At 37.9% G+C, this 15012-nt stretch overlaps 1 protein-coding gene across 2 annotated transcripts in view; it reads right to left on the reverse strand.

Annotated features, from left to right (window-relative positions):
• YTHDC2 (YTH N6-methyladenosine RNA binding protein C2) overlaps nucleotides 1–15012 on the reverse strand; it is a 67203-nt gene that overhangs the window by 41810 nt on the left and 10381 nt on the right. For both annotated transcript variants that reach the window (XM_045794909.2, XM_087862377.1), the window contains 7 exons: nucleotides 14643–14842; nucleotides 10806–10972; nucleotides 9968–10070; nucleotides 8948–9104; nucleotides 5757–5864; nucleotides 3850–3998; nucleotides 2387–2522 (listed from right to left, as the gene is read on the reverse strand). In XM_045794909.2, the coding sequence (XP_045650865.1) occupies nucleotides 2387–2522; nucleotides 3850–3998; nucleotides 5757–5864; nucleotides 8948–9104; nucleotides 9968–10070; nucleotides 10806–10972; nucleotides 14643–14842 (1020 nt within the window). The remainder of the gene's footprint in view (nucleotides 1–2386; nucleotides 2523–3849; nucleotides 3999–5756; nucleotides 5865–8947; nucleotides 9105–9967; nucleotides 10071–10805; nucleotides 10973–14642; nucleotides 14843–15012) is intronic.

Consider the following 15012-nt stretch of genomic DNA (forward strand, 5'->3'; position numbering starts at 1 on the left):
TACCCACACAAAGACGAGCAGGAGGTAACAGTGGCAAAAGGTCTAGAGTCGTAGGAAATGAGGTCAAAGAGGCAGTCAGAGACCCAATCAGGGAAAGAACTCTGATTTTTATTCAAAGTGTAATAGAAAGCCACGGGAGAGTGGAAAGGGGGGAAGGAGCATGATCCAGGTTTTTTTGAAAGGATCAGTCGGATTGTTCTCTGGAGACTACAATGACATAAGAATAAAAGCAGTTCACAGGCTACTGCAGTCGTCCTGGGAGAGAAATGTTGGCTTGGACTAGAATGGCAGCAGTAGGGGATGTGAAATGGGGTCAGATTCAGGATTTATTTAGAAGGTAAAACTATCAGGACTTGCAAATGGATTATGTGCGGAGTATGAAAACAAAGTCAATGGGGCACCTGGGTGGCTCAGTCGTTAAGCATCTGCCTTCGGCTCAGGTCATAATCCCAAGGTCCTGGGATAGAGCCCCACATCAGGCTCCCTGCTCAACGGGGAGCCTGCTTCTCCCTCTCCTGCTCTCCCTGCTGGTGTTCCCTCTCTCGCTGTGTCTCTCTGTCCAATAAATAAATAAAATCTTTAAAAAAAGAAGAAAAAGAAAAAGAAAAGAAAACAAAGTCAAGAATGACTTTATGGAGGGGCGCCTGGGTGGCACAGCGGTTAAGCCTCTGCCTTCGGCTCAGGGCGTGATCCCGGCATTGTGGGATCGAGCCCCACATGAGGCTCCTCTGCTATGAGCCTGCTTCTTCCTCTCCCACTCCCCCTGCTTGTGTTCCCTCTCTCGCTGGCTGTCTCTATCTCTGTCAAATAAATAAATAAAATCTTTAAAAAAAAAAAAAATGAATGACTTTATGGGGTGCTAAGCATCTGCCTTTGGCTCAGGTCATGGTCCCAGGATCCTGGGATGGAGCCCCTCATAGCCTCCCTGCTCCATGGGGTATCTGTTTCTCCCTCTCTCTCTCTGCCCCTTCCCACCCACCCACCCCCCACCGTGTGTGCACTCTCTGTCTCTGTCTCTCTCAAATCAAATAAATCTTTTTTAAAAAATGACTTACTTTATGTTTTGTTGCCTCAGCAACTAGGTGAAAATTCAGTTTCAAAAAGTCTGGGATGGCCAGGCACACGCATTTTTAAAGAAATCTACAAATGATTATGATCACTTAGGAAACACTAAGGAAAAGGCAGGTCAGGAGGGAAGAGAGAAGGGAACGAAAAGTTGTTTGGGGCATATCTAGTTTTATTCCCCTGATAGACATCCAAGGGGCGACGTCAAGTGACCAGGTATACTCAAGTCAGGGGGGAGGTCAGGACTGGAACAGTAAAATTAGGAGTCATTTTAAATAAATATTTGAAACTATTACTAGATGAGATCCACATTAGAAGTTAAGTGTAAATAGAAGCAACACCAAAGGATTGAGGCCTGGGCCATTTCACATTTAGAAGTCAGGAAAAAGGGGAAAATTCTGCCAAAGAATCCAAGAAGTTCCAGCGAGGGAGACGAGAAAGAAGAAAATAAATCAAGCATGGAATATGAGAGGTTAACTGAAGAAAATGTTTCAAGAAAGGAGTGATCAATAATAATTATAATAATAATAATGCTGAGAAGTTTAAATGAGGGGATAAATTATTTGACATCTAAATCCTTTTCAGTACTGATCTTCTATGATCTTTCATTCTGTCTTTTGCCTAGAAGGCTTCAGGGCTCTGAAACTGACCTCTGGTTACCAATATCCACTATAATGAACTAATAAAATCAGGATAGGTCATTATCACACACATCACATGACATAAAGCATATGCATGTGAATTAGTACTTGAGCTTATATAATTAAAGGTATGCTGAAATTCTCCATTTACTAAATACAAAATCTAGAACAAAGTTATTAACCTTTCTTTTCCTTCCTTTTTGAAACTGCAAATTTCTTAAAAAATCCAAGATATTCCCCTGGGAGGGAAGGGGAATATATTTCTATGCACAATACCTGTACATAAACATACTTTTGCATATAACTGTCATATATTCACAGACCCCACATAACCCTTCTGGAGACAAATGGATTAAGAATCCCAAGATTTAGGGGCACCTGACTGACTCAGTCGGTAGAGCATGGGACTCTTGATCTCAGGGTCAAGAGTTCAAGCCCTACATTGGGCATAGAACTTACTTTAAAAAAAAAAAAGAAAAAGAAACGCTGATTTAACACAATATTTATTTATTCTACTATGCTAATAAGATCCTGATATGTCCATGTGAAATAAGTACTCCAAAAGAACAAATTATTGGTTATGAACAAAAAATGTAGTACACACACTTTGAATTAAACCACACTTCTACCATAAATAACCGTAAGAGTAATAAAAATCTGTTTTAAGAAATTATACATACCGCTAACATTTTCAGTTAAAATAAGGTGAAAGACCTGAGCAAAGGCATCAACATCTTTATGTAGCCATATGTCAGAGAGACAAGCATCCATTTCCTTTATTAACCATGGTTCAAGGCAATTCACATCTTTTTCTGTCTTTAAAAAAAAAAAAGCAAAGATTATAAATTACCCAACAGCTTAACCTTTATGTGCAAAAAATGTGAGATGACCATAATGGCCACCAAGAACTACTAACCATATATTACAGCGCAGGCTTTGACATAAAAGTTTCTCATCTCAACACAAATGTTCCACTTATAATACGGCATCTTGTTCTTACATTTATCTTTTATCTGAGAATGAGTTTGTAAACAAAGGAGGATGATTCAGTCAAAACATTAACGAAATGTGCTTCTGGCAGAACGTTGTGGAAACCTGCACCCCAGTGGTTCTCTCTCCCAGCTGTGTTTTCCAACACTGATGCTGGGTCCCACCCCAGAGCAAGTCGTTAGAACCTCCGCTGATGGAGGCCAGTTTCCATAGGGCTTTAGAAGTTCCCGAGGTGATGCTAGTGCGTACTCAGGCTTAAGAAACACTAATTTTATGGTCAAAATGCCGTTCACTGAACCAAATGGATGTTCCCTGTACTATGTAACAACGTCTAAACATTCTTCAAAAGCATTTTTAGAAACATGTGTAGTTCATTGGGATGCATTAGAACTTTAAACATATCTGTTTAGGTACCTGCATATGTACTTCTCATGCTCAAAACGGTTAAATTTTCTAGAAAGCATACAGGCCCAGCAATATTTTGCCTCACACTAATCACCAATGCCTTTTAAAGAATTCTAAGCCAGAACGAAAGACCAGCCGGGACTGAGAAAACCAGCTAATTCTGGTTTTCAAACAGATTCCATGAAACCCATGGCAGCAGAGGCCACACAAGGGATGGGGGCGGGCACTGAGGGTGAGCACTCAGGCTTCTGTGAAACATTTCATCTGTAAAAGATTCTGTGGCAAAATAGAATAAAGAAAGGGAGCAGAGAAGAGACTAAGGTCTACGGTGTGTAACTGATTTTATAAAGTCACACAGCTGGTTGGTAGATCATATCCTCTAATATCAACAGCCTTTTCCCAATTTTCTCTTAACTGAGCTTATCTTACATTGTTTAGCTCACAGGTTCTTACGCTTTTGAGATGATAAAATAGCAATGATAACGTATATGCATAACATCTATAACTATCTTCTTCAAAAAATTTATTTTATTGAAATAAGTTAAACTGAGGAATAAAACAAAAGATGCCGCATTATTTGCCCCCAAAAAAAGTACGTTAGAAAGTTGTTCTGAAAATATGTTGCAACCTAAGATAAACTAAGAGAATTACACTGTAATAATGCAGTAACAACTATCATCTCATAAGATGCTCTTTATAAACTACGATTTTCACTCAAAATATCGGTGTGAAACCAACAAGGTCTTACCAACTGGCTGAAGACAGCATCACCGCCGTCATCCAATAAGTCATATTCTTCAGTCACATTGGGAACAGTTCTCTGCCTCTGAGACTCAGGCTTGAAAGTATTCTCTTGAGCTGAATACCATTCTGTAAGGGTGGTTTGTTGTTTCTCTTCTAAATTAATACCAAAAGAAAGAATAAGTAGATAAAGGCTTCACTTTGTTTACAAAAATTAAGTGAATTTGAAAATACTAAAAAATTGGCCTAATTTTGAATTTACTTTTTCAAAATACATTAACAAAAAACATCTATGGACTCTGAGAAACAAACTGAGGGCTTCAGAGGGGAAGGGGGTGGGGGAATGGGATAGACTGGTGATGGGTAGTAAGGAGGGCACTTAGTATTGCATGGTGCACTGCGTGTTATACGCAAGTAATGAATCATCGAACTTTACATCAAAAACTAGGGATGTACTGTATGGTGACTAACATAATATAATAAAAAATTATTATAAAAAAAATTTAGTAAAATGTGTTATACTGAAACTTAAAGGACACATGAAACTGCTTAAAAACATCATCTAGTTCATGTTATTAGTGAGAAGTTTACTTCTAAGTAAGTCCGAATTCAAAGAATAGTATTTTAGCCATACACTAAATATTGCTTAAATCAGTGACTAGTATTCACACAGCACTTTGTAGAAAACCATTTACTGAACTTCTACCACCATGCCAGTTATTTGGGATAAAAGTTATATACCATTTTCACCTTCAAAAATTTAGAGACCTACTAGCTTTTTGATCTGTATATTAGTGCTTCAGCACTGCACTGTGAAATAGGCATTGCTAATTGTTTTTCTTCAAGTGGAGAATCCAAAGAACTCAAGGCATCTGTCCAAGGTCATACAGACTAAATAAAGGAATCAAAGCTTGAAGGCAAATCATCTATCATGAATAACGTAGTTAAAAGTCAGCGAAAAAGGGGCGCCTGGGTGGTTCAGTCATTAAGCGTCTGCCTTCAGCCCAGGGCGTGATCCCAGAGTGATCCCTGCTCAGTGGGAAGCCTGCTTCTTCCTCTCCCACTCCCCCTGCTTGTGTTCCCTGTCTCTCTGGCTGTCTCTCTCTGTGTCAAATAAAGAAATAAAATCTTAAAAAAAAAAAAAATCAGCAAAAAAGAATCTCACCCAACTCAAAAGCTGAGAGATAGTGTAAGTCATGATAAGAGATGTATTAATGGGCAAATAATGCTAAATTCTAAGTACATATGCAGCTCATAACAAAATCAAGGTTTGAGGGGCACCTGGGTGGCTCAGTTGGTTGAGCATCTGACTCTTGATTTCGGCTCAGGTCATGATCTCAGGGTCGTGAGATCAAGCCCCATGTTGGGCTCCGTGCTGAGCTCCCTCCTCTTTCCTTCTCCCTCTACCTCTCCGCACCCCCCGACCCCCTACTCAGGCTCACTCTCTCTCTCCAAAAAAAACAAAAACAAAAACAAAAAACAAGATTTGAAGACTTGACATTTGTATGAAAGATAAGCCTGTTATTACCCACATGCGACTCTTTCCAATCCTTCCGCCCACTCCCCCTCCCGTCCTATGAGCCCTGCTGTGGCATACCGCACTCTTACCATACGTGGCCTATCATATACGCAGCAGCCCATCCCCTTCTGCCCCCTTACAACAATGGGTGCATCTCTGGATACAGACACACTCCTCCTCGACCCTGGCATCCACTTTCAGTTCCTCTCTACAGATTATAATTTATGAGCACAAACCACAGTGTAAAAAGTATGCTCGGGACAGAATTCTAATATAATATTATACGATTATATACAAAGGAAAAACACTTTCAAGTGTCCTTGTACCTCTGTAGTATAAGACTCTAAAAACCCAGTATCAATAGTACTTTATTATTTGTTTGATAAAAAGCTTACCTCGTTGTTTTTCCTTTTTGTATTTTAACATTTCTTTGTTTGTGTATCCAGTAGTTCTTAAGATGTCTTCCAGGAACATTTCTTTTACTTCGAATGGTCTTCCCTGTACTAAATAATAGGAATACTTTAAAGAGTCCATTTGCATCTTAGAGATAACGCACACAAAAACATGAGAATCCTGAGTTAATAAACCTGAGTATAAAATCCAAAAGCAATTCCACAGGGCAAGTAATCCTCATGATATCGCCCTTTAAACAGAATTCTGATTTTTATGTTACAGAATTGTTCATTTGCTTATTTCTTCCAGGGTGTATGACCTACTTATCATGTGTCCGCCATCACGCTAAGGACCAGGAATACAAAGCATAAGAAGCAGCATGGCTGCCTCCTAATCACCTGCAGCTTACATGCTAGCAAGGGAGACAACATTAATCCAATAACCCAGAATATAAAGGTAAAAACAGAGTTGTACTAAGTCCTCTCAGAGAGAAGTACAAGATACCACGACATAACGGGGGATCTGAATGAGCTAAGAAAATCATCGTCTTACAGAAGATGAGGACCAACACAAGGGGTAAACAAAATACTAAACTAATAGGAGAGGGAAAAGCATACAATGAAGAAAACAAAAGCATGTGCAAACATCCTATGTTGGGCAAGAGTATGATATTTTCAAGAAACTAAACAGCCAAGCTAGTTGGAACATGGCGGAGACAGAGAGTAAAGCAGGGATTGCAGTTTGAGATGAGGCAGAAGACACAGGTTAAGTCTTATTAAGGATTTAGGTCTTCATCCTGAGGTAAAGGTTACCCAAAGTCTTAAGCTCAAGAGAGTGTTCAACATCCTTGGAATTCCATGTCAGAAAAGACCACTCTGGCTGCAATGGAGAGCACAGATTTAAAAGAGAGCAGAAGGGGTGGAACAGACTGGGTTATCATTCCAATAATTCACGTGAAAAAGAACAACATTTGAATGAAACTGGTGATAAAAATGAACAAGAGACAGACTCTAGAGATAGTCAGGAAATAAAATCCACAGAACTCAGCACTAAATTGGATATGAAGGCATGATAAGAAGCATCAACCATGTGTCTTGGATGTCTGGCTCACAAAACTGGGTAGATGATGATGTCATTCTCTGAGGTAACAAGGAAAGCTGAAAGCAACAGGTTGGCCGGTCGGAGTTGGGTTTGGTTTCAGACATGTCAAACATGAGGTGCCAAAACAAGCTTTCAGTTAGCAGACACACACATTTTATGTGTCTTATTATCCAAGAATATTATGAGAAGAAGGACAGGTTTGTGACTTAGGTGACTAGGTTGATGGTCTGACTAACTAAAACAGGCAACACATGAGAAGTAGACTTTGTAGAAGAGATTAAATATTTAGCTTGGGGCTTATTAGAAATGGGCTGCTTATAAGACATCTCAGCCCAAAGCTCTGAACAGTTTGAATTGGAAATGAGGATTCAGGGGTCATTAGTATAAAAAAGAAAGTAGAAGCCAAGGGCATGAATGAGAGCTCCCAGCGACATTACCTGTGCATCTCCAGTACCTAGTAGAGTAGAGCACAGAGCAGGAAAAAAGAGGAAAAACAAATGGAAGAAGGGAAGGGAAGGGAAGGGAAGGTGAGTAAGGAAGAGGGAAAAAAATGGATCAAGGGAAGAATCCCATAAAATACCAATATAAGCACACAAAGGAGACCATGAAAATATAGGCTCTAGTGCAGAATACAAGACTTAGAGGAGGCAATGTTGTCAACGAAATTGAGATGTGAGCATTTCACACACAAAAAAGGGGGGAGGGGCCAACCATGAGAAATACAGAAAACTTAAGATCTTTGTGTAAACCTGGTAAGAATGCACAAATGAACAGCCCCATGCACTACAGAAATACATATAAATCGTTTCAGCTCTTTGAAAAAGTACAGAGGCAAAATCTGTTAAAATTAAAAACAGATACACTCTTTTTACTCAACGATGTTACTTTCAGGAGTATCTCCCTAGAAATAAAAGCGCCAGTATATAAGGATATACACACAAGGATGTTTATTACATCCTTGTTTACAGTGGGGGGAGAGGAGAGTCTAGAACCAATCTAAGCATCCAAAGATAAATGGTTAAATAAATCATGGTATATTCGTATTACGAAATATTAAAACAGCTGCTTAAAATAATGAACTACATCAAAAAAAATAATGAACTATACCTACAGCTACTACCCTGGAGGACTTTTCGTGACATACCGTCATATGAATAAAGCAAACTGCAAAATAACGTATAAGGCATGTGCTCATTTCTCGAAAACCAATTTCTGTACGTCTCATGTATATGGGTCTATCTGCATATGTTGTGTGAGCCTGGACAACGTGTGAAAGGATATACATGAAGCTTTAACATCAAGTAATCTCAGGAAAGTAGGACATAAGCTGGAAAAAGGATGGGGCAATTCTGAACCTCTCTCCTATATATATTGGTACTATATCACTGAGGTAAACACAGCTTTTTCAATTTTTAAAGAGGAATTTAATTTTTTTTTTTTAAAGACTGGTGTCAAAACCAGTTTGGGTTGAAGGACAGAACAAAAGTGAAGTGGCAGTCCTGGCAGAAGCACACAGGAAGTAAGCATGGGGGTGCAGGCTACTCTTCCAAGGAGTCTAGCAACAAAGGGGAAAGTGTAGGACAGAATTAAAGGGGGTATGGGACCCAAATAAAGCACATTTCCTTTTAAGACTGGAGAACCGCAGGGGCACCTGGGTGGCACAGCGGTTAAGCGTCTGCCTTCAGCTCCGGGCGTGATCCCGGCGTTCTGGGATCGAGCCCCACATCAGGCTCCTCCGCTAGGAGCCTGCTTCTTCCTCTCCCACTCCCCCTGCTTGTGTTCCCTCTCTCGCTGGCTGTCTCTATCTCTGTCGAATAAATAAATAAAAATCTTAAAAAAAAAAAAAAAAAGACTGGAGAACCGCAAAAAAAAAAAAACTAGAGAATTGCCCTCACAACACAGCACCAAAGAGTATGGATGGCAAAGGAGAAGATGAAAAAATCTAGAGAGATGAATAATGAGTAATACCTCAGAGCAAAGAGACATGCTCTCTACTTCGGAACATTCCCCAATTCCTATAATAATAAATACAGTCATGCCAAAAAGTATACTTTCATAAAAATCCTTGAAGAAATCTGATCGTTTAACTTACTATATATCACTGGGCAACTTCCAAAATATCTTATAAAAAGATTTACATCCAAGGCGGCACTAGAAAGAATAAGTTTCAAAGTTGGATGCTTTTGCAACAGATCTCTTAACTTTGTAAGTAAAAAATCACTAAATCGATCCCTTTCATGTACTTCGTCCTGCAGTAAACAAAAACAAAACCACAGAATAGTTAAAACATTACGGATGACTAAGTCTTTAAAAGTATGGAGCTGCTAGGTTTTATACTAATGCAAATTAAATGCGACTAAGGCCCATCGGTACTCATGAAAATTTTGTATTATGGACAATTCAGAAATAATCAGACATGAACAACCGATTGTGGGTAACAAAGCACTGCCTCTTAGACAATGTAAAAGACACACAAACTACAACAAATTCGGAATTACTGGAGTCTAATTTAATGTATTCTTAATACATATAAAATGTATTTAAATACGCTTCCGTTAGCATCAGAGCACAGGTGCACCCTTTGGTTGGCATGCAGAGAACTAGTAAGTTTCCAAAAGCTACTTATTGCAAACTTATACAACTTAATCTAATGTTTTTCTGACATAAAAACTTAGAATTTTTTAATAAGGTGATAATTCATCTACTTCATCAGTAGCTAGTTAATTTAGCAGCTTACCTATGAAGTTAAAGGACTATAAAGTGCACCCCTAAGACTGGGAAATACGTATTAGCTAAAGGAGGAATCAGATGAGTAAGCACAGAGAAAAAAGAAAACCACTCACCATTCTGGGGAATGCTAAGCACATGTATCACTTTCCCATACAAAAAGCACTTTTGAAAAACTTACCTACTTTAAAACCTGATAGTTGTGAATATCTCTACGTAACACAAGTATTTATTTCCCACAATTACAGGCAATATAAAGTAACTTGATTAGGAAAGCTGTTCAAAAAAATTGGTTCTCATGCGTATCCTAGCCTAAAAATGTCATTACATATTCAAAGTTTTAAGCAATCTGAGTTGTACATGGCAAACTCAGCAATATTCTTACCACAATAACATGCGTCACAGTTGACAATGTACTATCTCCTGCCATCAACGTACGAAGCAATACCCCATTAGTGCAAAATGTCAGAAGTGTCTTTGGAGAAACCCTTTTTAAAAAATAAAAAAGAAGCATGCAATTACAACTCATATGTAATGAAAACACGATCACATTAAATGTTAGTCCCATATGTACTTGTTTCTTAAGGTTACCAATATAAGGGTGAACTGGTATGCATGCTTTATGACCCAAGTTATGTGAAATATGTATTTCGTACCTGATAATCTTACAAAATTTTAATTAACAGTCTTTAATTAATTAAGGGATTATTTTGTTAAGGAACCATAAAAAGATTTTTTTTAATCCTTTAACACTTTTTGCTCAGGGAAAAAAGTGTATCATAAATGAGGAGCTTTTTGAAATTACTACATCCAAACTATTGAAAGGAAAGAAACGGTACCACTCATCGAGAAGGTACTACTAGTACCACTTCTAATAATCAATTCAGTTACTACCATTTAGTTTACTATAAACTTCACATCAAAGCTGCTTTTATTGGCCCCATTCTATAGATGAGAAAACCAAGGTTCAAAGAGGTGAAATAACTTGTATTTGATCATGAAACTATGAAAACGGATGTGTATCTATGGCCCGACTCTTTCTAAAGCTATGTATTCAAAACCTTACTAAGTTCAGTCATGACCTCAACATCTTATCAAAGACTTACTTGAAGCAAAATGATCATCTAATTTTTCAATCAACATATCCTCTGTATTTAATGAAATAGAAACATTAGTCTTTTCGAAGAACAATCAAAGATAGGCTACAGGAGAACCAGCGTTACCTGCTTTCTAATCGGATCTGATATCCAATTGTTTGACCAATCCTTTCTCTTCTCTCTGCAGCAACTCTTTCGGCCACAGCGATTGCCGCTAACCGTCTTGGTTGGGTACAAAATATACGGCAGGGGATACCATTTTTAAAGCAATCATCTAAAAGGAACTGAGGAATCTGAAATGACAGTTGTTAAGTCCTATAAGATGACATGATTGTACAGCCAGAAGGCCCAAGTCAACCACAATGGAAAAACTACTGGAACTAAAAAACGATCGACAGATTTGACTAAAGAAAAATGTAAAACTAATACATAAGATACCATAAGCAAATCTAAAAAACAAAAAACTGATGAAATCATTTTTAGGATGTCTAACAGTCAACAGGCATGTACCCATAATATATAAAGATTAAAAATAAATCCAAAATGATTAAGACAAATGCAAAATGAGGGGCGCCTGGGTGGCACAGCGGTTAAGCCTCTGCCTTCGGCTCAGGGCATGATCCCGGCGTTCTGGGATCGAGCCCCACGTCAGGCTCCTGCGCTGAGAGCCTGCTTCTCCCTCTCCCACTCCCCCTGCTTGTGTTCCCTCTCTCGCTGGCTGTCTCTCTCTGTCAAATAAATAAATAAATAAATAAAAGCTTAAAAAAAAAAAGACAAATGCAAAATGAGATATAAACAAGCAACTCACAGAATATACAGAACGAACACAAATGAAAAGATACTCAGCTCTCTAAGAACCAAGGAAATGCACATTAACACATTTTTTCTTGCTTATCAGATTAGTAAAGGTAAATCATTGCTGCCCAAGCTTCAGAGAAATGGGAACTTTCAATACGTTCAATTCTATTTAAACACAACTCTTTTTGAGTTAATAGACAATAACTAGTTAATCTAGCTGCAAAAATCTAACTGCCACATTCTTGACCAAGCTTTTCCATTCCTAGGAATTTATCCTATGAAAACACTCCCATAAATTAGCAAAGAAGTATTAGAATACAATACTAAAAAGTACAATACAAGAATAAGATCCCTGCTCTGCCACTTCCTAGCTATGGGAATTTGGACAGATCAATACTTATAAGTTCCAGTTTTTATTCCTCACCTGGAAAAAGAGATAATAAAAGGCCTACGTGTCTTGAGGTTATTGAGAGGTTTAAATGAGAGAACTCAAAAGTTCAACACATAGAAAGCTGTCATTTTTTTATCACTGTTAGTGAAAAATGTTTGGGATTACTATAAAATTGCTTAAAAAATGAGTTCTAGGGGCGCCTGGGTGGCACAGCGGTTAAGCGCCTGCCTTCGGCTCAGGGCATGATCCCGGCGTTCTGGGATCGAGCCCCACATCAGGCTCCTCCGCTATGAGCCTGCTTCTTCCTCTCCCACTCCCCCTGCTTGTGTTCCCTCTCTCGCTGGCTGTCTCTATCTCTGTTGAATAAATAAATAAATAAAATCTTTAATTAATTAATAAATAAATAAATAAATAAATAATCTTTAAAAAAAAAAATGAGTTCTATCTCTAGCTAGTGAAAAATATCCAGTATCTATTAAGTGAAAAAAGCAAGATACAAAATGCATATTATTCCATGTTTGTTTTAATATATATATATATATATATATCTCAATGCTCTAAAGAAAATTAAAAACAAAGGTGCCAAGAAAAATTTTTTTTAAAAACAGAAATACATACTCCCAAGTTTCTGACAAACATGCATGTAGAGTAGCAAGAGAATGAGAAATCTTTCACTTTCTATGTACTATTTTCCATAATGTTTGAATTTTACATAATGAATATGAACAATGAACATGAAAATGCAAAAGGCAATTAACTTCCTAATGTTACTAAAGGCAAGATGAAACTGGCTAATGATATGACCTTTAAATTCTGTTACATTTATACTTCATAAAACAGACACATCAGTAATTTTACTTTAACTCCTCAAATAAGATGCAATCTTTTCTTTTTTTTTTTTTTTTTTTTTTTTTTTTAATTTTATTTATTTATTTGACAGAGATAGAGACAACCAGCGAGAGAGGGAACACAAGCAGGGGGAGTGGGAGAGGAAGAAGCAGGCTCATAGCGGAGGAGCCTGATGTGGGGCTCGATCCCATAACGCCGGGATCACGCCCTGAGCCGAAGGCAGACGCTTAACCGCTGTGCCACCCAGGCGCCCCAAGATGCAATCTTTTCTTAAGTGTAACCCGTTAGATTGTTTCTTCTTGAAAAGCAAAAAGCAAGTAACTAATTTCTAATTCTCAAGTATCTTCATACCTAATAAAATGATATACATAAAAATAAACATACTTAATGCCCATATACAGAGATCATTTAGCAAGGATATTCAAATAATTTAAATGAAAACATATTTATTATATTTGTCAAAACTTTCATAATCTCCATTGGGTATATGTGCTGCCAAAGTAAGCACTCATAATCTCTGTTCAATGTAATTAGAACCGGTACAATTAAAACCTACTGGCAAAACTTACTCTAATACCAAAACAACCAACAACTGAACAGATGCTCTGGAAGGACTCCATGGAATTTCAAGCCATCACAAAGGACTCACACTGAAGAAAAATCTTATATACGGTGCTCGGATAAAAATTTCACCGTGTTTTTCATTATTTAGTTTTAAAGGCTCAAGTTTTAGAAACTGTCATACTTCTGTAAAAATGGTTGAGTCCTTCAGTAAATAAGTGGTAAACTGTATAGTCCACTTTGCCTCCACCCCCTTGCCTTACCTATGGACTAGGTTTCTCACACCAACCAATATGACCATAGGAAGTGTTAAGCAACTGTCAAAAGCAAACGTAGGTGTCCATAAAAGAAAAAATGCAAAATTATATTGACTATTCTATCTGAATTTCTATCAAAAGCAAAGTAATTTTACTACTTTAACATGTGAACACGTAAAGAACATTAACAAGGTCAAATCACTATACCATACTTATTTGCAATCCGTCACCCAGTGGGGGAAATGGCATAATGAAGTACTTTGATAGTAAACACCCAAGTCAGACTTGTCATATTAATCCCATTCTACGGTCAACTTTATTTTTCTTTAAACTGTATTATTATAATTATTAAAGAATCTACTTCTACACCTGTCATGAAGCCCAGGCTGGGTTAACAGTAATGAGTCCTGGAGGTAATTACACCCGACTCTGGACTTTCTGGTTATAAGCACCGTCTTCTCTCTCTACCTCAGCCAAAAACCCAGACTCGTGAGGCCTCAATCCCAGCCTCCCTGTTCCCAGAAGATGCCAAAGCCAACTATGTAGGAGGCTTTCTCAGAGGAGAAGACGACTTTGTCTTCCCAGAAGACAAACCCTCTACTTTGTTTTATGAGGCAGATAGCAACCCCAAACCACAGACAGGTTGGGACCTGCGCAGGCCTCAATGTCTACAGTCGATTTTATATTAAGACATCATTATTAATATTGCTGTTAATTTAGCTGCTACGTACAAAACACTGATAGGCTCGTTATAGACATATCTAAAGTTCACCGTAAACGGCAGCAATTATTAGCTCCATTTTACAAACGAGGGCTCTGGCTCATGGAGGTTACAAGGCCAGCCTCGTCCATATTCCTTTACGATGCCCAATCACATCCCCACTTCTATTTAAATGAAGGCCCAATGTGCTAGCTTAAAAATAAATATTTTCAAACACTTCCTTTCTATAAATTCTCAATATGTACTCCCAAAATACTTCTGAAGTAATCATTAAAGTAACCAAAAGGGGGTTTTTTGATTAAAATACATGTAGCATAAATTTGATATAACACTATCCCGTGGGATAAAATATTTTTTCTTCCATAAACAACAAAGAAGAAACAAACCTGCGTAGTCTTTCCAGACCCAGTTTCTCCTACAATCAAAACTACTTTATTTTCCTTAATTATTTTAACAATTTCTTCTTGTTTCTCAAACACGGGCAGAGACTGCCTGAAAGAATCAAATTCAGATTCTCCTCTTTTCACTGGAATCTGAGGTATGCCATTGTTGAGTCGCCCACTTGTTTTGCTCATTTCCCGGTTTTCTTTGAAAATGAATAAAAGAACAACAACAAAAAAAAAATTTATGGTCAACAATGTTTAAAAAGTGTGGAAAACAAAGATAAGTAATTTCCAATGTAATTCCATTTGAGTGTTCCTTCTATATTCCGTCTACATAAAGTTAACAAGCAATGCACGACTGCTGTGCCCCTAC

This window comes from Ursus americanus, chromosome 5 (assembly GCF_024610735.1).
Source record: "Ursus americanus isolate L20-20 chromosome 5, mUrsAme1.1.p, whole genome shotgun sequence".
Classification (NCBI taxonomy): Eukaryota; Metazoa; Chordata; class Mammalia; order Carnivora; family Ursidae; genus Ursus; species Ursus americanus.